General features: G+C 47.4%; 1 protein-coding gene across 9 annotated transcripts; it reads left to right on the top strand.

The window, feature by feature from the left end:
- The first annotated feature begins 1,057 nt into the window (after window positions 1-1,057).
- BID (BH3 interacting domain death agonist) lies at window positions 1,058-24,068 on the top strand. 9 transcript variants are annotated; one of them, XM_030041359.2, is made up of 6 exons: window positions 1,058-1,160; window positions 16,067-16,135; window positions 18,139-18,340; window positions 19,646-19,791; window positions 21,398-21,601; window positions 23,037-24,068. In XM_030041359.2, exons 2-6 carry the CDS (start codon window positions 16,127-16,129, stop codon window positions 23,046-23,048), a joined length of 573 nt encoding a protein of 190 aa, XP_029897219.1. In that variant the 5' UTR covers window positions 1,058-1,160; window positions 16,067-16,126; the 3' UTR covers window positions 23,049-24,068. The 9 variants fall into 9 exon arrangements, with proteins under 9 accessions (XP_029897219.1, XP_029897220.1, XP_029897222.1 ...); XM_030041360.2 differs by having other exon boundaries at window positions 1,083-1,156; XM_041118219.1 differs by lacking the exon at window positions 1,058-1,160 and adding an exon at window positions 1,986-2,046.
- Window positions 24,069-24,091: the final 23 nt, after the last annotated feature.

Here is a 24,091-nt window from a genome sequence, read left to right as displayed (position 1 = left end):
TAGCAGTGCTGACTTCCCAAGACAAAATTGAACAGTTTGAAAAAACAGAAACTTCTCTTAGAACTCCTTGGAATTTACAAAAGTTGCCAGATACTTTGGTGTCACTTTTTTCCCCCTACATAATTCCCAGCACGAAGCCGCCAGTGGGCTGGCCAACACATGACTCAAACCTGAATCAGAACTGGTCTTCATTTTGCAGAATCCCAGGAACTTTAAAAAGCACTCCGTGACCAGCCCCTTCCTGATTAAACACCCTTCGCGTGCGCTGTGTAGCAAAACAAAGGCGGAAAGTGGTACCGTGACTCGGCATGTTGGGAAGAAGAGCGAGCGCGACGGGAAGCCTGTGTTAAATACAAAGTAAGCATTGCTTTAAGCAAAACTATGTTAAACCTGTAGGGCTGTATTAAATAAGAATTAGTTTAAGTAGAACTATGTTAAACCCATAAAACTATACAAAATGCAAAGTTAAATTTATGTGGCAGGGATGCAAGTGGTTTTAAGCGGGACACGAGGAGATTTCGGCCAAGCGGCGCAAGGTCGGAACGCACCCGAGTTCCAGAACGCTCCTGCCAGCAGCGAGGCCCGAAGGCCCGGGGCTGCTTTACCCCCAAGCTGAGGTACCTCCGGAGGAGGCTGTGCCGGCGGGAGAGGAGCTCCGCTCGGGGAGACCCCCGGCACCGGCCGCCGTTGGGGTCGGTTTCGCGGCCCCCTGAGGAGGCGCCGGAGGGGGGGGGGGGGAGCGGCCCGCAGCGCAGCGCCGCGCCGCCCCGCCGGGGAAAGCCCCGCACCCACCCCCTCGGCGGCGGGGCGGGCACGGCCGGCCGGCTCCCTCGCTGCCGCTGCCGCCGCCGCCGCCGTCTCCTCCTCCTCCTCCTCCTCCTCCTCCCAGCCCTACCCCGTACGGGGCCGTGGCAGCAGCAGCAGCAGCGCCCCTCCCCCAGGCACCGCGCGCGCGGGCCGTTACCCCCGGGCCGTTGGCCCGCGCGGCCATTGGCCCCTTCGCCCGCCGGGCGGCGCGTGCCGCGCTTTCGCGCCGGTCCCGCCGAGGGGGCGCGGCTTAGTGCCGCTCAAATAGCGGGAGGCGGGGAGGGAGCGGGAGGCGCTGCGCTGCCGAGCCCAGCCGAGCCCCGCCGAGCCGAGCCCCGCAGCCGCCCGCGTGAGTACTGCCCGGCGGCGGGAGCGGCTCGGCTCGGCCCGGCCCGCGCTGCTGCTCGGCGGGGACGCGGCCCTCCGGGGAGGGCTCCGCGGCCCTACCTGCCCCTTCCTTTCCCCTCCGCGGGGCGAAGGGAGGGAGCCCGGCGCTGCGAGCGCCTCCGCCAGCCCGCCCGGGCTTGAGGGGGGTGGGGCGGGGCGGGGATCGCGGCGTCCCCCGGCCGTCCGGGCCCACCCCGATCCCCCCTCGGAGGTGGGCGCCGCGCACCCGGGAAGGGTCGCCGGCGGTGGCGGGGAGCTGGGCGGGTGTCGGGCCCGCCGCGGCGGGGCGAGGCCGCTGGCTCCCGGGCGGTGGGGCAGCCCGCGCCCGGCGGCGCCGCCGCCTCGGGGAGCGCCAGGGCCTGAGTGGCCGGTTGCTGCTCGTAACCCTCGGTCCGCTACCGGTCAGCGACGCTGGGGAGCTGCGCGGGGTTTCTGCTTTCTCTTTCTGACGCTGGAAACTCTTGCACCTCCCTGCAGTGCCCCCGTTTCCTTTTTGCCTGCTGAATCCGACCTTGCTCTTCAGCCGTTCGGTTATTTTTTTCTTCTAGTTTCCTGCTCTCTCGAGCTCTCGCTAGCTCTGCCTCGGTGCGCGCTCCCTGCGCTCTGCCGGTCGCTGTCCCGCTCTCCCGTCCACGCTGCGCTCGCCTGTGTTGTGATTGAGCCTCCGCTCTGCTCTTTACTCTGGCCCGTCTTCTGCTCTCCCTCGCCGTAATCGAGTCCCTCTCGGCCCCCTTTTCGCTGTTGCTGTTGCAGACCGTCCTCCCTTCTTCACCTTAGGTGATATGTCGTAAGCCACAAAAAGCTCTCTCTTGCCTCGTCCAACTTGGTAAAGTCCCAACATCTCGGTCTCTGGTGAGAGTTTTCAGACTGGAGGGATACTTGCTGGGCAGGGGAGAGTAAGGAGTTAATCCTGTAGCAGCAACTCCAGAGGGACCCATGCTTGCCTCAGCTTTCCAGCAACAGAGGGATGTGGGAGTGGCAGCTACAGCAAGAAAGTAAGGCGAGAAAGGGTTTCTAATAATAGTGCTATAATTTGTAGGAAAACCTCGTGATTGATACAGATGAGTCAATTCAGTGTGTACTTTTCTCCCGTCTCCTTACCTTCCACAGAGCTGTAGGTGTCTGTGGCGGCCTGTTAAGGTGGTGAGCGCCTTGGCTGCCTCTTTGTTTCCTGGGAGCAGCGCTCACGTTCCTGCGACCCAACGGCGTTCAGTTCAGGGTCACTGCCTGAAGGCTGGGGCAGGAGGCTGGGTAGTGTGTGAAGTGGGAAGGAACTGAGTGAGCAGGTCCCATTCCTTAGAAAGGTGTTTCTCTAATGCATGTGGTCAGATGATGGTCTCCGTACCTTGGAGTGACGGTGGCTCTGAAACTGGTGGGTTTGGGAGGGTTCTTGTCTTTTTTTAAAGCACAATATTTTGTAGCTTTAAAAAAATAAGGTATGGGGCCTCAGAGTTGTATAGATCACTAAAGTCTTAGTCTAGAAAGTCCATGCTTATTTCAGGAGAAGTTGGCAACTCTTCATGTTTCTTGTGGTGTCTGGGCCAAAATCTTGTTGTAGGATACTTGTTTTGTTATCTTTTCAAAATGGTTAAAATGTATGGTGGAGGAAGGAGCGAGGTGGTTCCCCAACAGGAAATTATTTTTAAGGTTTTTGTTTTGGTTAGGGTTTTTTGGTAAAGGACTTTTTGCAAAAGCCCACTTGTGGGGAAGACTGATTGGTGTTCTGTTGTAACTTTTTGTCACTAATCAGACTGAAACTCTGTTTTCACCTGCCTGTGAAAGTGTAACATCTTCAAAGGTATTAATTAAAAAGAAGGGGGTTTTTTTGTGCTTTTTTTTTTCTCTCCTTGGCAACTTCTTCACATAACAAGTTCAATGCTCTTCAGAGTCTTCTTTAGGGTAAAGCTTTGCAACACCTACTCCTTGTGATCTCCTCTGTGCCAGTGGTGTTACACAAAAACACTGGGGGAATGCATTGTATAAAACGAGCCATTCTAGCACTTTGTTATTTGCTTGCATTTCTGCAACCTATCTCTTCCTGTTTTCCTGTCTTCTGGGTCTCTTGTCTGTCATTACAAGTAACTGACTGGCAGGGTTTAGGGACCAGCTGAGGCAAAAAACTTCCATTGTGTATGTGCAGAGTGTAACGTCTAATTGGAAGTCTTCTGGACAGGCTGCCCTGTACTAAGAAAGGTTGGTGTGAAAAACTCCCCATCTTATGTGGCTGCTCCTTCTTGTTTGTATTTGGTGACATCTGCTGAATTTAGGAAGAAAAAATAAGACTGATTTTTGGTTAGGTGGTTTTGTCGGGTTCCTGCCCTCCCAATTTCTTACAACCAGATTAGGCCAGCTGGTGCTAGTACAGCTGAGATGGTGAGCTCAGCTTGGTTTCTCACTATGCGCTGTCAGCAGAACGGTGTGCTACACTCCACCAGTGCTGCCTCTGCCAACCTGGAATCTCTGCTCTTGGGAATTATGTGTACCTGTACCCAAGACCAGGACACTACACCTTTGGATAATGCAAGGGCTTTGTAAAGGTGCTCAGTGTGGCCTTTTATTTCTGTTAGCTCCCAAAACAGTAAGAGCTGTGATATATGATTAGGGAAGGCTGGTGTGTGTGTGTGTATCCACTGAGTGCTCTCACCTGGTGTCAGTTATGCCATGTTGTTTCTGTGTATTGTGTTTTTCCTGTGTAACAGGATGACAGAAGTCATCCACGCTCAGTGAGTCTGAGAAGCTGGCAGATCAAACAGATATTTTTTTTCTGTAATAGAATGAGAATATTTAATCTGGAAGCAGGCAGGCACATACATCTAGTGACTGCCACCTTTGGAGACCTTCCTGGAGTGGTCTAGTGCTTAGAAGTTATTGCTTCCCTTATGTGCCATCGAACAGGGGAGTAGGGATGTAATAACTATTAACAGGTTTATATGCTTGCTGCAAAGACTGCTGGTGTAACTGTGGAAGAGCAGCTATGAGGTGTTGGCTCCTTGATAAAGCAGCTCCCATGGCTGCTGGGTATGAACTAAAGAACAGTAGGAGGTAGGGGAATCAGCCTGGTCTATGGTTTTCTCTGCTGATGGAAATTGAGTGCAGATGAGCAGGTTTCATTTCCACCACTTAGCAGTTCCTCAGCTAGTGAAAGAGCAGAATTTACCAGCAAACCTGATATTTCTTTGCGAAGCGCTCTCCTCTGGTTTTCTCTTAGCATGCTGTGGCTTTTTGTCTGTCAGATTACAAAGTTTTGGGGGCTGGAATTATCTTCATATCTGTGTGGTGTGCAAAGCCAAGTACATGCAAATATTTTTAATTAGGGAGTTGAACTCATGGCTTGACCAAAGGTGCAAAACTCCTACTTGAAGTTTGATCCCCTGTTTTGGATGGCTTATCTTGGGGTTGGAGGGGATTGCAGGGGTTCAGCTTTAATTAAAACTCATCAGTAATGATTACAGAATGTGTGTATTTGGTCCCTTCCCCAGACTTTTTACAAATCTGATTTTTTTTTGACCTAGAGCAGAGAAGGATAGGGAAAAGGAGGGGTAAAATGTAAAAAGAAATGTTGAGTCACACAGTGTGTCCAGTCTCATTCTTTAGGTTTGAAAGCAATCTGTTAAGCTTCTGTGATTGCCTTGATTTGTACCAGATGTCTGTAGTGAACCATGTCCTGACATCCTGCTGTTATACCACAACCATCTTGGGAAGTGAACGGGATTTTAGCTACCAGTGGTGTGCATTAGACACCTCCTTATACCTGGATAAGATGGCATGCATTGCTTCCTGCATGATATTTGAAGCAGTTGCTCAAGTGCAGAGCATAGTGGTGTGTTGATGTCTCTTTCGCACCCTTCTTTGCAACAGCTGCTCTAAGAATCCTTCAGTCCTATCCCCTTCAGTAGCCCCATGGCTTAAAGTGTCGTTAGCACTGCCTTGGGCACCTAGTAATTTCTGTTCTTGACCCAGTCTGCTGGCTTTCCTGTCTCTTTGCACCACTATGGCACTGCATGGTGGTGTCAGAGTGCTTCCTGGCCATGGTGGGTTGTGGTTGGACTGTCCTTGCCAGTGAACATGAGGAAAGGGCTGTACACCTCAATACATCCTCAGAATGCTGCCCTTTTTCACAAGAGGGGACAGTGTCATTGTGGCTTTAAACTCCTCTTACCCCAATATTTTGCTCACCACTTTCCTTTAAAATCTCAGAGCTTTTATTCAGCTTCACGGAAGGTCTCAGGAGGGGAACTGGACTCTGTGTGCAGTCATTGCACACATGGCTGTTGAATTTTTGTTTAAGTGTCTGTGAACCTGCTGTATTTCCTGATAAAATGCTGTGACCTTTGGTCAGTTCCTAGTATGCTCTTGCTGTGGTTCATGGTGAATGGGCAATGCCCAGGTCTCTCTACTGTATTGGGCTATTTCTTTCATCTTTAAAGAACAAAACACATTCCTTGGTCAGTGTAACTCCTGGTAGTTTGGTGTAACTGTTGTTACACCCTTAGATTAACAACCATACAAAACAAATCCACTTAGATCAGCTAGTTGCTGTATTTTGGTTTTATATTCACTTCCTAGGATTCAACATTAATCTGTATTTCCTCCTAAACTAAAACTGAAATGGTTTGCATTATTTCATGCATGGTCATGTGTTTTATCCTAGTTAAAATTGACACTTTTTTACCATGCTTTTAGACCTGCAGCTAGAGAGCCTGGAGCAGTGTTGACTGGAAGATTGATGCAGTGTGCTGAGGCGTCTTGATGCAGCATGCTGAGGCACCTCGTCTAACTGCCTAGGTTTGCCCCTCGGTGGTAGGAAATGTGTGCTCCTGGAGGCAACTGTTCTGCAGTTCTGCTGTCACAGTTTCCAAATGGCTTCTGCTGTGTTTCTTTGAAAGAGAATATTTTCTTAGCTGTGTATCGTTGTGTTAAAGGTGTTTAAAAGAGATGATACTTTCTTTTATACTCACAATATTTGAGGCACTGCTGTCAAAAGGCTTTGATCAGGGCTATGAATGCTGTTTTGAGTTACCATCGGTTTTGGCTGCCTGGTTTGATGTACAACTTCCTCTTTGAGGTTGTTGAGGATCTCTGGGCTCCTGTCTTAAGAGATTCCTTCAAAATGATTTTGATTTTTCACTGGCTTCATCACTTTAACTGTCACGGTAACTGTCACGATGGGAGTAGGAGGTTGCAATGCAACATGGTGGAAGAGAATTCTCCTAAGGGCCAGTGTGTTCGGTGTAATCAAAGGACAAGTGTCAGGCTTTCCTTCTAGGGATTGTCTCTTTGGCTGTCTGTACTGGTACATAGTTGTTTCATAAAAGTAAGGAATATAAGAGATGTTTAGAGCTATGATACACTTGATGTTTAGGAGGAAGGAAGCCTATTTAAAATTCATTGTTGTGTTTTGGAGAAGCTGGCAAATATTGAGACAGGGTTCTGTATGCTTTCAGAGCAGATAAGCATGCAGCTGTGAAGATGTGTGTTTGTACCCCTTCTTCCATAAAAGCTTTAAGCCTTTTCTTTTTAGTGAATGTTCTGAGTTTGATAAGGTGAACAGGCTTCACTAAAATCCTTCTGGGGAGTACCAGCTGTAAAAATCCTCTTGAAAATAAATTGTCCTATTCACTGAGCTGTTGCTTAGTAGCTCCATGAGTGCCATCCTGGCTGTTGCATCAGCATACTTGTTTTAACTAAGCAGGGAGCTTTGATCAGGTTCTCTTATGATATATTGTATTCTCAAATGACCCATGCTGATCCCGTATTTAAACTTTCACTTTGTGAGCATCTTTATAGTTTCTGGTTTGGATTTTTTTTTTTTTTTTTTTTTTTTCAGAAAGCAGTGCAGATATTCCTGGTACTTATGAGTCTGGAAGAAGAGTTCTTGTCTAGTCATATGGCCTGAAGGTAAACAAAGGCAGAGAGAGTGCTACTGTTAGTGGCCACCTGTGTCCATATAGCCATCTTTTTGATTTTTTTTTTATTAATTTTTATCAGTTTCCTACTTTGCTTACCTAACTTGCCAGTCAAGCAAAGGAAAGACAGATTTGCATTCCTCTTTATTGTTAGTGTCAGCTGTAAAATGCATCTAAGTTGCAATGAAGCAGCATTCCTGATTTTTCTGACTGATGGATGTTCTGTGTTCCTGCTGGCACATAACAGTAGTACGCGTGTTAAAACTGAAATAAGGAGGATATTCTTGTCCTCTAGATGGCATGACACTTATTGTATCCAGTCCCACTTTCTGAGGTCTTTTGGTTGGCAGTTCTTGTCAGAGCCTGTCCAAGTGGCACCTGCATCTGTCAGAGGCACTATAGCCAAGTGGTAAGAGAGACTATCCACTCTCCTGCAGGGACTGAGCACTTTGTTGCTGCTCAGCTGTAAAAGCATGCCAGAGTGCAAGTGTCCAGTGCTGATGCCCTAGTAGGGGCATCTTCTAAATCTGGAAGCAAATCTTGCATTTCTCTGACTTTACACTGTCACTTGCACATCAGCGGTGATGGCTGAAGTTTGTTCCAGTGCCCACCACTTACTAATGTTACTGAGGAGCTCTCTGCTCTCAGTCTGTTTGTCCTTCCTTTGTAATGTCAAAAGACTGGAACTGTGATTCCTTAGTCTTTCCTGTTTTCTGATCATTTCCAAGAGGCAAACAGTAAGAACGGCTTGAATACGCCCTGTGACATTATTGCAAGGTTGTGTTGCAGCTGCTGGGCTGATGTAGTTGGACTTGTGAACATGAAGCTAACCCTGTAAAGACCAGCAGTCTTGTGAGGGTGACAGTGCCTTTTCATTGGGGTTTGCTTTGCTTCCTCCTGCCAGGTCCTTAGGAAAGGTAGAAGTATTTTCTTAACATTTATGAGGAGGTGAAATGCAGGGTGGGCTTACCTGACTGGAGTTCCTTTGCTCAACACCACAGGGGAATAACTAAGCTCAGTCCCAGATCTAAAAAACCATTTGCACTGTGGCAGTCAAGATCCAAATCTTGCCCCTTCCTCTTTGGTGTGGCCATGCCCAAAATATGGAGACGTGCTAATTCCATTTGGGTCCAGCTCTAGTTAGCTGAATCCAAATCTCAGCTCCAAGCTTTGGGGCAGTTTTTGCTGCAGACTTTCTGCTGACTCAATTTCAGCCCAGCTGTATCTGTAGGCTGGCTTCTGAAGAACACTGAACAGTGTCATCATGCTGCCTCCGTCACTGATCTGATATAGAAACCACAGTAATCAGAAGTTCCTGCCTACATTATTATTTTTTTTTTTAGGAGAATTAGTAATATGGCAGTGTTCCTTCTTACTCATTGATGTGCTGCATAGCAGCTGGGGAAGAGCATTTTGAGCCAAATGAAAATAAAGGTTGATGAGGATGTTGGATGTTTTTACTCCTAAGAAATCAAAGTACTGCCCTGATAACTAGAAGATTGCTGCAATTCATGTCATCACGAAGAATAATGTGAAACAGCAGCAGACCTTGGAGAGCCAAAATAAATCTCTAATAAAAAGGCCAGTCGAAACCTCCTTCTTAGAATTGTCTCTAATAAAGCTTTTCTATCAAAAAGGAAAATAAAGCCCCAACAAACAATCTGTGCAATGTATTTCTAAGTCAAAATACACAGCTGAGGGTACTTAGTGTCCAGGCTATGTTCACTCTGTACTAAGGCAGCATAAAGAAGCAAAGGCAAAAATACCCCAGCTAAGGAGGCAGTTGGACAAGCATCCATTGGTTTTGGGTCTTTGTGTTCTGTTTAGAGTTTCAGTGCCACTGAATACCGGAAGATAAATACACACTGACACTGTTAGGAGCAGGAAGTATTCAGCATGTTCCAATGTATTTTTGCATCAATGGTTTTAAGAGCAACGTGACTTTTTTTTTTTTTTTTCCCCTCTGTTGCTGGAGTAATTGGTAGTGGCATTACTCACATTTTAAAGGAGAATGCAATCTGAAGCTGAAAGGAAGAGAAACAAAAGCTGACAGCCTCCAGCAATTGGCAGTCTTGCTTGAGAGTAGCAGGGAGGGGTGGGTTTAAGCAGTCTCCTGGTTCCTGACAAGCAGGGCATCTTTCCTAAAAACCTAGCAAATGAATCATGAGTGACTAGGGGATGGGGTCTGACCTGCGGTGGGCCACAAACCTGCTGGCATCTGGAAGTATTCTGCCCATGGCTTGTCAGTTTTGCCACTTCCAAAATGAAACTATTGATGTTGTATCCTCCCTCAGAGGTAAATGCACGGAAAACGCCTGTAGTTTGGAAGCTATGTTCCCTGTGGTGGGGAATGTCGTGAGAAACCCCAAGCCAATGGCTTTGGTACGAACTAGATGGTACCAAACCATCACTTTGGTTTCACAGTAGCGTGTGTATGTGCATCCATAGATGCACAAAGGGGCTTGTTCAGCCCATCCTTCACCTGGCTAATATATTGCCATGTCTCTGTTCCCCAACCACCCTGTTTTTATTTCCAAAGCCTAGAATCAAATTCTACTTTAGGAGGACAGTGGGGCTCAGATAAGGCAAAATCTTAGGGCTTCTAAGCACTGTTACAGGCTGGCATATACTTTGCAGGCTGAATAGTGATGGGGACAGGTTTTCTGTGGTTATGATAACATGCTGTGTATTCATCTCAGCACTGTTTTGCAGATCAACAAGTTATCTTCCCTTTTGCTGTCAGTTTTCTCTCTCTTTCCTTGTGAAGTCTGAAGTGTGTGTGCAGGTGCCATGGGAGTAGTCAGGCTTCTTCCGTAGCTAGAGAGATACGAGGAAAAGCTCTGGTATCTGCTGGTAGCTGGGGTGTTTGGTTCCTGTTGGGTAGATGGGCTAGAAATTAAGTGTGGCAGGGTGATGGGGATTCTTTTGGGGACTTCGGGCTGTATGATTGCGGGCTTTGCTTACACTGTCATGACTTGAAGTGCTACAGACAGCAGCCTGGCACAGCTTAGAATATCCTCAAATAAGGAACTTCATAAGTCTGTGGCGCTGTTTCTCTTCCTCACTTTCAGTAATGGCTGGTTATGTAAAACAGTTGTGCCTGTGGCAAGTTTCCAGGAAGACAGTGAAATTGAGTGGTTATGGCTTGATGATGTGGATTTAAAATGTCAGGTCATATCAAGTGCCTCTGTTTCCCTACCTGTAAAATGATGCCTAGTTCTATAAAGAGCTCTGCAGCTCAACAATGAAGTGTTTGCCTACAAGACAGGTAAGAGCCGCCAGGTCCAGGAAAGGACAAATAGGCACTGTTTCATCTATTCCAATAATGATGTCATCCTGACTGCCAAAAATAAAGTTCTCATCTTTCAGCTGCCAGGCAGAGAAAGCAGTGCACAGGTTGGAACTTTTTTCCTTCTCAATGATTGATGCTTTATTGCAGTTTCTGCTTTGAAGACTTTAATTGACTTCTGACTCAAATGTGAGACATATTAAGTATCTTGACAGCTCACACAACAGGTCCATTGACTGATACTGTGTCTGTCCATCCAGGTGTGTGTATGGGACATGTCTTGGAATCCAGACAAGTTGTTAAAGGAGTCAGTCCTACAGGCATGTGGCTTTGCTGCTGGAAAGAGTATGTTTTCATAACCAGACACTGTCTGATACAGCTGAGAGTAGTAACTCACAGGCTGAGCTGTGACGAGTGGTGAGGGGTCTGAGGGAAGGTGATGGTAAGCAGAGGCATTGTTCATGGGGTGGATTCTTCTCTGAGGTGTCTTGAAGATGTAACAAGTGTGAAGAAGGGGTGAAAGCTGATTTGTAGGGTGGCTTAGCACTGTTGCTGTAGGGATTCTGGGGCTTACTCCTGTTTATGGCAGCCTTGAGAGCTATTGGGAGTTCCCCCTAACAAGTAACCATATGCTACTGGCTGGCTGATTCTTGCGGCTATGCAGGGAGCTGCTGCTGACATGCTTGCAGTGTCTGGAGGTACAGCAGAACCCCACACTGGTTTTAGAGCAGATGAAACCTTGCATGCTTTGCAGCTGTACCATTTCCATGTGTAGCTCCCTACCAGGGAAGATAAAATGTGTGCTTGCAGTGTTTACGTAGTATGTGGCAATGGTATGGCAGGGAGGACCTAGTTTGGCCTCTCCTGCACAACTATGGCCAGTGCTGCCTCTTTCTCCAAGATGGCACGGCACCACTAGAAATGGCTTGTTTTGGGGGAAGCATCCACAGAATTCTCTCTTGTGAAAACTGGCATGTGTGGGGGCAGAATGAGGTCTGTCCTTCTGCACTGACAAGTAGCTGGTGGATGTGCTCCTCTGACTGTAACTGTTTACTTAACATAGGCCTCTCCACAGTCCTGCATCCCAACACAGTGTTGAGTTGGAATGGACATGCCCTGCACTGACTCTTCAGAGCTGATTTAAGGGTCCTAAACTTGTGTTTAAAGTAACCCCTCCTTTTTTTTTTTCTAAGAAAGATGGAAAGAACTGATCCAAAAAGCTGTTTGTAGTCTTCTCTGTTGAACATTTCAAGGCATCTAGTGGTTTCTTAGAGGCAGTTGTTAACACATGAAGCTCGCTTGTCTAATGAGTGATTTGAAAGTGTGAAAAGGAACAATGCATTAAAATTAATTGGTATTTCAATTTTAAAAAAAAAAATCATACTCCATAAAATTCATTCCAAGACTTTCAGCAGCCCTAAAGCAGCTTTAACAAATGATCTAGTTTTACTCTGAATCTGAATGCAGATGGTGTTTGTAGCCTTTACATCCATCTTTTCTCATTCTCCAACTAAAGATTATTTTCACACAATATAAGGTAACTTTTTCTATCCACCGGAAAGTGTCTTAATCTGAATCTAAAACTACCAAGATTCCAAAGTCTTAATGATCAAAACCTTCAGGTGGTATCACCATGATTACATTTGACAGGGGTTTGCTCTGTAGGGGTCCCATTTTTTTTGAGATTCCATTAAGGAATTTGACTTCTCAAGAGGAACTTTGTGACTATCCAAACCTCTTGCATTGATTCAAAGTAATTATCTAAAACTTGAGGTTTCTGGAATTACTAGTTAACTAAAAAAAAAAAAAAAAAAAAAAAAAAAAAAATTGGCTCTGTATTGTAGTAGTAGGGAGCCATTTTGTGGTGTGAGAGAAATCCTTTTTCCTGTTCTCTGGTGTGTTTTTGACCACCCAAGCAGAACTTTATTAGCTGAGGGCTGGAACCCCTAAGGGACTTTCACTGCCTGGGTGGTGATTCTTTGATTCAGGGAAGTGTTGATGAAGGTATCTTCAAGCTTTCTTGTCTTAATTTTTTTACCATATAAGTACTTTGGAGTATGGTGAGTTTTTTCTTTTTTGTCTGTCTTATCTCTGCTCATGTGCAGTAGTGGACAAACTTGCAGTTTGCAACTGTGATGGGTTACTTTTTTTTTTTAATGTCTCTGTTTCTGGGGACTTGCCTTGAGGAGTGTCTAACTTTACATAGAGCTGAGATGATCCCCTGAGGGGAAGGGAAGAACCCCCATGTATTGTAGGACTCTTCCCCCTGCACACTCATTAACACCTCTGGGTGCAGCAGGTACCCTGGCAGGGCGGGGGCTGCTCAGCCCCTTTCTGTCTGCATTGAGGCTCTTGTCCAGGTATTTTACCTGTGCAGGGCACCCAGCACCCAGGGAGGACCTTTCTGCCATAACCAGCATATAAGCTTCTGCCCCTTTTTGAAAAGTGTAAGTGCTTTCAAAACACGGTATTTGGGTCTGTAGAGCTATAGCCAGGCACCTTTCCTGCACGTTTCCAGGAATTGATATGAGGAATGTGTGCAGGCAGACAGGTTCAAGCTCCTTTTACAGCTTCTAGTTACCATAGTAAGCTGGTGTGGATAACGCGCTTGCAGAGCCTTGTGCCAAGCTGCTATGCCCTGCCTTTCCGGGCCTAGCTGTATGGGCATGCCCAGAATAGATCTGGATCTTTTTGTTTGACTTGTATTTTCTGCTTTGGGAATGGAGCAGTGTGCCTCTTCCTTCCCAGACTGGAGTGGTCTGTGCCTCTTCTTTTAAAGCAGGGAGTGGGAAAAGACAATAGTGTATTTCTTTTTGGTTGCCTCTTTCATGAGTGTTTGGACTGAACCAAATGAGTTTCCTGGCAGTGTGAAATAGTGTGACAAAAAAAAGTAAGAAATCTGGGTTTTAAAGCCACATTCTGAGCTTTCCTTGGAAAGATGTGGCAGGTGGCAAACCCCCCAAGGAAGTGTCTTGACTTCTATTTCTATTCCATCCTCTTGCTGTAAGAAAGATTACATTGGTCCCTCTGCAGGCTGATGTTTTATGTAGTCTGTTTGTTGCCACCTGACTGTGTTCAACTCACCCTCCAGCAATTTACTGGAATTCTCATCAATGAGAAGAAGTAGGTCATCATAGCACAGTTTGGCTAGGTTTGGGTGGAAGAGGTTTCGCTGTAAAGTTTTTGTGAGTGAGAAATCTCTTTGGTGCTACTCGGCTAGTTTCACCAGCACATCTGGCCGCTTGTGTGCAACTTGCAGCTGTAGTGTCTTGCGTTGCATCACACTTCTGCCAGAACTGCAGGAGAACCTCTGCCTCTCCGCGTATGTAGCGTGGCATGAATGGAAGATGGTGCGGCTTCTTGCACCTTGAAAGATGGGGGGGTTTGTTCAGCCTGTACTCATGTTGTGAAGTCAGCTGGCTATTACCAGCCCAAATTAGCCAGCATGGGTTAATTTGACCAGCTGAAGAGTACTGCTGTGGTCCCACATGAAGCTTTTGGCATAGGCTAGAGCTGGGTGGGGATGGGAATACTGGTAGAGCCCAAGAAGGTTGCTGTGATGAATGTAGGTTTCGTGGCAAATGGGATGTGGGCAGCAGAGGCTCAATACTACTTCAGGCTTCCTGTGGTCTAAGCCATGATGGTTCAGAAAGTGGTGTTTAACTCAGCAGGAGCCAGAATCAGAGGATATCCACTGTTTACTAGTTGTAACATGAACACCTTGGTTTTGGGCTGAATTACTTTGCACTGAAAATAAATGTTACATATAAAACCAAAATATATGCAAGTGGAGGCTTTGCCTAGCCTACAGAAATGTTGCTGATGTGGACAAGTCCCAAGGAGTTTGCACAAAGCCAAGGTTCTGCCAAAGACTTAATGCTAAATCCCTACCTTCCCCTTAATCTCAGGGATTCTGTGTCAAGTTCTGCAACCTGAATTAACATCTGACTCTCCTCCAGCAAAGTCAAGCCCAGGAGAAGGGTTACCCTGACCTGTTTCAGAGCCCTGTCAGGTCCCACAGGAAAGGACGGAGAGGACTGCACTCTCCCTAGGCAACAAACTTTTTAGGGTAGAGGTGAGTAGCAGCAATAGAAATTTGAATGGAACAGAGAAAAACACAAAGCAGCGAAGGATAAGCCTGTGTCTTAGGAAGCTTATTAGTCTGATGTAACAACTACGTGAAAAAAAAGAGTTCATGGTTAAAAGGGTGCCTGTGGGCTATTGTGCATTTCAGACGTATTTGAGATTGTGTTTTGGTCTTAAGGACTTCTAAGAGCCTTTGAAAAGTTGGGAAATTCGTGGTCTCTTGAAATTATTACTGTGGTTTCCTTCAGAGTTTGAATTAATTTCTGCTTTCACTTCCTCCCTCTTTTCCATCAGCACACTTAGTTATTTAAAACACAATTGTGAGGGGTTGTTACTATGAAATAGGATCATTCATCACTAGCCCAGGTCTTTGATGGTTAGCAGGCCATCTGTTTGGGCTCCTTGGTGCTCTCACCCCATTTTTGGTCAGAAGGTACATGTGTAGCAGCCAGGTTATTGCACTGGGTGAAGAAGGCCTGGTGGGAAGGTAGTGCTCGCTTTCAGCCAGGCCCCGCTTATCAAGAGTTGAAGCCAGCTTGCACCAGAGACTTGTGTGCGCAGTTGTGGGACCGTTGCATCTAAGGCAGCGCATGCAAGGTTCACAAACAGGACTCCTCTCCTCCCTGCCTTGGCGTTTGCTGTGCTGCGCTCACCTTTCTTGCTCTGGGACTTCCTGCACCAGATGGGACTGCTTGGGCTGCTGGTCTGACCTGCCGTCAGCTACGCCTGGCTGGATGTGGAGGAAGCACTGTGCTCCTACCAGCTCCCCTTTCTTGGCGGGTGAGGGAGGCTGCCCTCTGCACCGTGCTGTCTGCGCTCCCTGTGTGCCTCTTCCCCTGGGCACTGCCCAGCCACAAGACAGGCCGAGGGCTGCAAGCCCTGACCACGTACCATGGGGGCAGGGGATCCTGTGACCTAGGTCCTGTTTTCTCCCTTCCTCGCAGGCGTCCCTGGAGGCTTAGTGGAGTTGTGCTCATGTAACTAGAAGCCTTTGATGGCGCTTGGTCCAACCTTCCCCGTCCCTAGATATTTGTTGGGAAAGTATTGAAATAAGCCTGAGTATACACATGTATCTCCGCACAGAGGGTGGAGGGAAGGCACACTTGAAGTCCTGCAGATGTGTAGCAATGTCAGCTGGGTGCTTCGCTTCAGAATATGCTGCTGTGCACACAGACCCAAGCAGCTTACCTGCTCTCAGTAGGTACTCGGGAACTCCTCTGCGGAAACACTGCTTCCCGGTCCAGCCTCTGGCACTATGAAGGGTTGGCCCTCCCTTCCCCAGCACCACCTCTTGGCTTTAAAGCCCCATTTGTAGGTTATGTCGCTCCACTGTCTTCCACGCGTCTGTGGCAGGAAGGTGTTTCATGCCCTTCATTCACCTGAATAGGGCCCTTACTGCTGGGACAGTTGTGGTTTTCTCAGCCTTTTTTCATGACTGCCAGTGTGTGATGGGCAGCCCTCTCCAGAAATACAGATACGCATCACTAGGAAGGTCATTTTCCTCCAGGCCAGACCTGTGAGCACTGCTGTAAGATGTGGGTTTATGGGAAATTTTTTTCCTTTCACCCTTTTCTTTCTTACTCTTTTGCAGGGCAAGGACTTCTGGTCTGAAGCAGAGGGTGACAAGAACTGCTCTGTCTCTGAATCTATCATGGAACAGGTTAGATTCAAACATGACTGAAGTCAGTGGTTCACAGTGACCAGTGGTTCTCTTGTGTACTTGTTCTGAGATACCTTGAAGGGGATAAGTCTCAAAAAGTGCTGGCTTGTGCCCTTCTCATCTTCCCCAGAGCTCCTGCAGGGGCCTTGACACTGACCTGAATACAGACAAGTGGATGGAACCACTTAGTTTGCGAGCTGCTTCCTTGTTACCTCACAGTGTAACACCCCCGTTAAACTGCAGGCTGGAGATGTAGCTATTTAAGAGACTACAATGATTATTGATAAAGCTACAAACGCCTAAAACTAATAAATCAATTAATAGGCACACCACTGTGATCAATTTATTGCATTGTTTTGTGCAATATTAAACACAGTTATGAAGCTACTATTTATCACACTTAAATCTTAACTACATTGAACTGCTATTGAAATGTCTGTTGTGCTCCTTACCCCACCTAGTGTTAGGGTACAATTATAACCTTCTTTGCTTTGCCCTCCCACAAGCCTTTTGAACATAAACCTGATGGCTAGTCCAGTGGGTTGTTCAAGAGGATCGCCACTGGTGCCCCAGTGAGCTTGGGTCACCAGGTGAGCTTCACTACTGTCTGTAAACATCCATGCTCAGATCATGGAAGATGTGCCTTCTGTTGATCTTTGATCATATACCTTATTTTCCATTTGTTTCCATTTCTGGACTCTCCTTTTTGTTGTCTTTTTTCCTCCTTTTCTCTGCCCAGTCTCCTTTCAAGTAAACAACCTGTACTTAATTATTTTTTATGCATTTGTCCCAGTTTTGCTAGTGTTGCCTAGGCAATATGGGTCCCGTATGATATTACTGATATGGTTATGTACACATAGGTGGCCTTGCAAGGTTCCACTCTCCCAAAAGGTACCTGAAACTCCCTTTCAATTATCAACTTCATCCTGGTTGCATATTGATTACCCTGTGCAGTTGGCAAGACAAACCATTCTACTTTAGCCTTGATTCTTCTTCCTAGTTACAATTAAGCCTAAGCATTTTCTTACCTTATAGGCAGACAGTCTGCATACCAGACTAAGGATTTTCTTTCTCGCTTTATTTCTGTGCTTACACAACATCCTGCTCTCTTAGCTGCTTAATTAAAATTATTGGACAGTCTCCTGGTTTTCTACAGAGGCCTTAGTTGGTTATGAGGCCCCATGTTCCAGTGGGACCTCTTGCTCACATCAGTCTGCCTCATGGACTTCCTCAACCTAATTAATTTGGGCACCCTGTGCCGCCTTGCTTGAAGGTGGCAGGGTGCGTGGCTGTGGAGGCAGCATGTGCCTTTTTACTGGGGGTGAATGGGCCAGTGTAGATGATAGCAAGCACCAATGATCTGCCATCTTACTGTCACTATTCTTGTGAGCAGCTGCTTGGCTCTCTACAGGGAGCTGAACAGGTTTATTATGGAGGTAGTTGAGATCCCTTTGAAGAGGGAGAAGAAATGTGAACCTTGGGGTTTTTTGCAGGCTTGTGCTGTTATCTCTCTTTCCCACCTTGTTACTGCTATGCTCTGATTACATTTAAATGGGGAGCTGCTGGCTTCATTATGCACAGGAAGTAGAATGCCCACTTCCCAAATACAGGGGTAAAAACCTTCCAAACACAGATCTCTGAATAGGGGGAAGTGGGTGGTTTGTGCTGAATACACATCTGTTTCAAAAGAGGAGCTCTGATCAGGGTTTCTGTTATTGCCACAGCTGGAAATGTGAGGAGAAGGTGAGCTGACTCTTCCACCACTGATTTGTAAGAACAGAGCCATCTATCATTCAATCACCATTAGGCAGTTCTGTGTGGGTACACATCCAGGAGTTAGTATGTATTTGCTGAAGTCTTGTAGACTCCCTGGCTAAAGCTATTCAGGATGCCCAAAGGAGGCCAGAGAAATGTGTTCAGGGTTGGAAAACAGCATATGCATAGACCTTTTGAGTGGGACTTTGCTAGGCATGGGCTTAACAGTGTTTTTTCTTATGTTTAAGATCAATGGATCTGTCCAGATGGAGCGTGTGCTGCTGTACACCTTCCTGGAGGTGTCCCCTGACTGTAAGTTCAGAGAGCAGCTGCATTCCCTGCAAAGCCAGGGGATTGTGTCTTTCCCAAAAGGCAGCTATGGCTATGATGATGAGGTGGAACTTCAGACTGATGGCAATCGGAGTGGCCACTTGCAGAATGGTGAGCTAGGTGAGTGCTCTTTTCTCCATCCTGTATGCCTCTCTGAAGGTGATGTTTTTCTTTCCCCTTTTCCCATCTTTGCTGCTGGTCTGTTTCAGAGGAGTAACGTATTCTCCATTGAGAACCTTGACAGTGTGGGTGGTGGTGGTGGTTGGGAGTTTGACACTTGGGGTAAGACAGCTAGTGCTTAGCACTTTATCTCCCTGTGGATTTTTCTAGAGCACCCGTCACCCTGGGGTTTTGTCTGCAGCACATCAGACAAAGGCCACAAAGCCGGTACTGATGATTGCTGTCCTCAAGGAGTGTGATATTAAGCAGTTAAGTTAGGCCTCACATTGCTCCTCAGGCAGTATCAGTACTTGGGTTAGGATTTTGGAACAACTCTTGTTCTCATGCTGTGTGACTCCCTTTCTGCTCTACCAGTGTGGTGCAAACTGTTCGTCAAATAGTTTCTGGTACTGTTCCTGCTTCACTAGCCATCTGCAGGATGGCTGTTGTCCCTTGCCCAGGATGTGCCAGCTGGCACACTGACCTCAACCTAAGCAGGGTGAGGAGGAACTGCGACAGTAAATAGCCCTCCCTCGTACAAATCTGCATAGGTCTTGTGCCCCAAGTGACAATGGGAAGCTTTGCCTTAAACTAAAGGAGGGTAGATTCAGACTAGATATAAGGAAGAATTTTTTTTACGATGAGGGTGGTGAAACACTGGAACAGGTTGCCCAGAGAGGTGGTAGGTGCCCCATACCTGGAAACATTCAAGGTTGGGTTGGACGGGGCTCTGAGCAACCTGATCTAGTGGAAGGTGTCCCTGCTCATGGAAGGTGTTCCTGCTCATTGTAGGGGGGTTGGACTAGATGACCTTTAAAGGTCCCTTCCAACCCAAACTACTCTGTGGTTCTATGAGATGCTGTATTTTAGATGGTGCTTAAGAGACAGGTCCTGACAGTAGTCACTTGAAAAAAATCATGCACAATCTCTCACTTCCCTTCTCTAGGCATGGTGTTGGCTGTAGCTCTCCTGTACAAATTTTAGTTGGAGATGTTCTAACCTCCTCTGTAGTGTTTTTTTGGGCAGGATGAGGCTGCACTTTACCCAAACTACAGATAAAAAACCTGTTTGCACACTGTCTCTGGTAAATGAGTCGAGTGCACATAAGGGAGTTCTAGTGTGTAGAGCTGTCATGAATGCACTGTGATTGCAGGTGGGGTGGGAAGGACGTTCTTAATGGAAATGGGCAAAATGCTATGGGTCAGCTTACCTGCACCAAACCTAGTCTGACTACAGCCTAACTAAATCCTGTGTATGTGTTGGCAGTGTTTGACCCTGAGGTAAATGAAGAAGTTATCCGGATCATTGCTGCTCAGCTTGCTGAGATTGGAGACCAGTTTGATAAAGAAATCAAAGCAAGAGTAGTAAATGATCTAGCGCAGCACTTTCTAAATGAGAATCTGTCTGGAGAGGTGAGTGAAAAGCAATTTGACTAACAGTTCCCCTTTTAAATGTTGTGCATCCTTCCTGCTGTGACTTTGAAGCAGCAAGCTTGCAACTTCTGTATCTTTGCTAGTTTGCTGATTTAATTATTGCCGTCTTAAAATTCAGCCCAAACACTTACCTTTGAAGATTTGTTAGAGGTGATGCTATATACTGTGGCAGCTGTTGCCCTGCAAATTGAGTTCCTTGGACTCGTCTCCTTCCTTCAGATGGTGAAATTGAGGTAGTTGTGGAGAAGGACTGACTTTCAGAGGCATTTTGTTGGCCCAATGGCTTATCTTTCAAAATCGACTGTCTGGTTAAGGCTTGGTATTTGTCCTTACGATCTTTGGACTTTGGTGCTGAGTCCTGTATGTCTGCTGCTTGTCATGTGGGTAAAACTTGAGCAGTGTTAGTGCCAGAAGCTTCACTTGTGCTTGTTTACTGAAGAGACAGCAAGTAGTGAGACCTCTTTGATGCAGTTGCTCTCCCACCAATAGATGTGATGTAGTCCCTGGTCCAGCATCCAATGTGCCTCACTGCTCTGCAAGGGAAGTAGATGTTTGAGGTCCCTTGTGTCAGACATGCCTCTTTGTTTCTTTTTAAGGATTGGATCCACATCTGGATCAAGAGCCACAGTTTTCTTCCACAGAGCCTTTTTGGCATCTTCAAGATAACTGTGGCTTTCTGGCATGTTTGGCTTTCCCTACCTGTGATGAAGTTTCCTATGCTCTACAAGCTAATGCTGTCTTTGAATTGAGGGTCCACCTTCTTGCTGAAAAGGCTGGATTTAATGACTTCAAACAATCTTTTTTTGGTTTTTTGTGGTGTGGGTTTTTTCTACTAGGGTTTATCACCTGCACAGATTCCAGCAAAGTCTGAGCATTCCCCACTCCTGCTGTCTTGTTCTCCACCCAGTTAAGTTTCAGGCTTTCAAATTTATTGTCTAACCTTTCAGCCTTTGATAAGGCTGAGACAAAGCTAACTTCTGACAAGGTGGACCTTGCTTTTTCACATTAGTAGTGTAGCATACTGTGTGCATACGCACATTGTCCCTATTGGGAAACTGAACTTCCACTGATCTTGGGAGCAAGGCAGGGTTTGTTCCATGCTTGGATACTTTCTGTAGCTCCTCCGTGTGTGAAGGCTTTTCTATGCAACTCACTTTGCCTTCTTGCCAGTCCCCACCTAAGCTTGTACCCCTGATCTTCACTGTGTTTAAGGTGGGTTGTCCTTTCCTGGGAGCCCCAGGATTCCTGTGCCATTTTAGGACCTGGCAGGCTAGGTGCAAACCCTGGGGAGGAGGGGGGCTGTTGCAGTCTGAGTGTGTAAGGTGCTATCTAAATTTTCTAGTGTTATGTGTGTTATCTCCCTTTCTTTTTGTCTTGGGTGAGCAGCTGGGCTCAGAGATAGTCATCCTTCTTGCTATCCAGGGTGTGTAAGAGGCAGGCTGCCAGGCCTGGGAGGAAGGGGGGCGGCATCCTGTGGGGTGTTAGAACAAGCACATCAGTTACCAGCACAGTGCTGGCAGGCTGTGCTGAGACCCCTTTCTCCCACAGCTGTTCCACTTGAGATCCCTCTCTTCCTTCCACACAGGAGATAACCCAGCGCATGTCGGAGGCAGTGGAAGGGCTTGCACGAGCCATCCCCTCAGACATGGAACAGGAGAAGGCCATGTTGGTGCTAGCAATGGTCTTAACTAAAAAAATTGCGAATACAATGCCTTCCCTTCTACAGCGTGTCTTCAGCACCACCGTGAACTACATTAGCCAGCAGCTCCACAACTACATTGTTAGAATGGTGAGTGCTGTCAAACACATTGTTAGAATGGTGAGTGCTGTCAAACATCTCAGTGAGAGTCACAGCCAGCCTCTTAGCCTGCCTAGGTTATTCCTGGAGGGGTGGCCTAGCTCTCAGCTGCCCATGGTCTGCTGGTTTCCCTGTAGTGCTCTGGAGTTTTGGCCAGAAGGGAATGCCACTCCCTGTGGAGCTCTGAAGGTTGGTGTGCTGAGGGAGGGAGGCTTGAGGGGAACTTGTCACAGCTTCTGCTTGCCCCACTCTCAGAGCAGCCAGTGAACAGCCTGCATTTATTCTGTAGGGCAGAGAAAGTTGCAATCGCTCCTCTCCTCTGTGCAGTCTCTTCAGGGAGCTGTGCTGATAAAACTGGTGTTAATCACACCCTCAGGGAAGGAAAGCCTGACCTGAGCTATGATGGCCGAATTTCCCAAATGTCTTGGGCCTGAGGCCCTTCCGGGCTCCCCAGAGCTTGGCAGAACTGGAAGGGGAAAGGAAGTGCCCCTGAGAAACAGCACCAGCAAAGGAACGATGAGAAATGGGCGAATGGGAAATGGAAGCTCCATTCTTGTTCTCTGTTGGAGCTGCAGCATGGGTGGGGAGACTAAACAGGTAGCAGTCAAGCCAGGGTAGAGTCTAGGGCATTTGGCCCCAGCTTCAGTAACCAGCTTGTCGGGGAGGGCAGAGGACACACACACACACATAGACTAAGACTAGGTACTTCTTAAGAATGGGATTTGAGAGCGGTGAGGGCTGTGATCCTGCCACCCTGTGGAACCGTGGCAACCCAGTTGTGGGGTGCTGCAGGTCCGTGGGACACCCCTGCGCTGCAGCCTTGCCCTAGACAGCATTGGCAGCAACCTGCAGGGGGGCCCAGCTCACCCTGTGTCACAAGACTGGGCAGCTGCCTCGCGCAGCACCCCTGTTCTCTGCCAGGCAGCAAGGCACAGTGTCCCTGTGAAGTGTCACTCGGCGTTGCCCTCCCCTTCACTCAGCTTAGCTCAAGGGTGCCAAGTTATCGCAGAAACCGGTCACCAGCTTAAGAGACTGGCCCTCATGCTGCCTTACTGCTACGTGGAGTGCTGCCACAGCAGGCTAACAGGACGGCGCAGGGAGGGCAGAAGGGCTGCTGGTTGTCCACCCACCCCGGTGGGGTGGCGTTAGGAGGTGGATGGAGCTGGGCACCTGGGGCCATTCCACGCCGTTCCCCTGGGAGTTGCGATGCCAGCTCTCTCCCTGCCATCAGCACAGGACGGGGGCCTGAGGGGTGATGGCAAACGCGCAGCACAGCAGGCGGCAGAGCCGAGGCACGGTTGGTGGCGCTGGGGACATGCGGAAGCGGCCGGTGCTGCTGCTCGCCCTCCCGGGGCGCAGCCAGGCTCCTGGGACGGGGGGGGCGGCTCTGCTGCTGTTAACGCTGGTTCTCTTTCTCTCTCTCTAGCTGCGTGAGTGAGCTCTCCAGCCCTCTGTGTGGAGAATGTGGATTCCTGAAGACTTTACTTCTCTTGATGTACATGAATCACTTCTTTAGCTCCTAACTTCTGAGATACAGCTGTGAAAGGGAAGGCAGAGCTTCATAGATAGGCTTTTGTAGACTAGCACAGCAATGATGGTAGTGTGAGCTGCATGCCAGCTCTGCCAGTACACGTAAGGAGTAGTGCTTGCCCTCTCTCATTTTACATTAGTTTTTTTTCTTTTTTTTCCTGTTTTTTTTCTGGTGTTTTTGTTTTTTTTAATCTTAGCAGTAGCAGACTTTGTGCAGACCCTGGCTTGTGCGTCCAGAGGAAATGCTGTGGGCACAGGATCTGCCCTCTCAGTATTTTTTTTTTCTAATCAGCTGTAGCATTTTGCTTTAGTTATGCTCTTCCCAGCCCTGCTCCTTGTGCTGCAGCTGAGCCATGCTGAGTGTTAATTGTTCCCAGGAAGGCCTCAGGCTGTACAATGGGTGGTTGATCAGCACAGATCACCAAGGGGGGGGGTGGGAATCGGGTCTATCTTAGAGGGGGGGAGCTGGCAGCAAGAGGGAGCAGCCCTAAAGGAGGTAGGAGGGTTTGGCCAGGGAAGGCTGAAGTAAAGATGCTTCAGTATCAATTGCCATAAACCTGTGCTTGCTTGAAAAATAAAACCAAACAAGAAACGGTAAAAGGGCAGGTGTAGGTACAGGGCACATTCTTTCAGGGAACACAACCTGGATATGCTTGAGGAAAAGTGTTTAGCTTTAGAGTATCTTGCTATAAAGAGAAAGAAGGTATCAGCCTTGGATCAGGAAGCATACCTGGCATCTCTTATGAGTGTATCGCAGTTACATCTCAGGATCAACAAACTTGGACTCAGGTTGTTTGATACATACCTGTAGTCCTACACAAGGTGGCAAAGGCTTTACTGGTGATCCAGCTGCCTCAGAAGTTTTGAAATGATGTAAATATTTTGTGGAATTTTTTAACTTAAATAAAATTGTCAGTTCTCATGGCAATACAGCTCTTAAGAATTTCAATT

This window comes from Aquila chrysaetos, chromosome 17 (assembly GCF_900496995.4).
Source record: "Aquila chrysaetos chrysaetos chromosome 17, bAquChr1.4, whole genome shotgun sequence".
Lineage (NCBI taxonomy): Eukaryota > Metazoa > Chordata > Aves > Accipitriformes > Accipitridae > Aquila > Aquila chrysaetos.
This window is presented reverse-complemented; position numbering and strand designations above follow the sequence as displayed.

Coding starts and splice junctions, on each gene's coding strand:
- BID (XM_041118216.1), top strand. CDS start 18,046: ATGTGTTCAGGGTTGGAAAACAGCATATGCATAGACCTTTTGAGTGGG. Junction 18,341..19,645: donor CTTGCAGAATGGTGAGCTAG/GTGAGTGCTCTT, acceptor ATGTGTTGGCAG/TGTTTGACCCTGAGGTAAAT. Junction 19,792..21,397: donor ATGAGAATCTGTCTGGAGAG/GTGAGTGAAAAG, acceptor CCTTCCACACAG/GAGATAACCCAGCGCATGTC.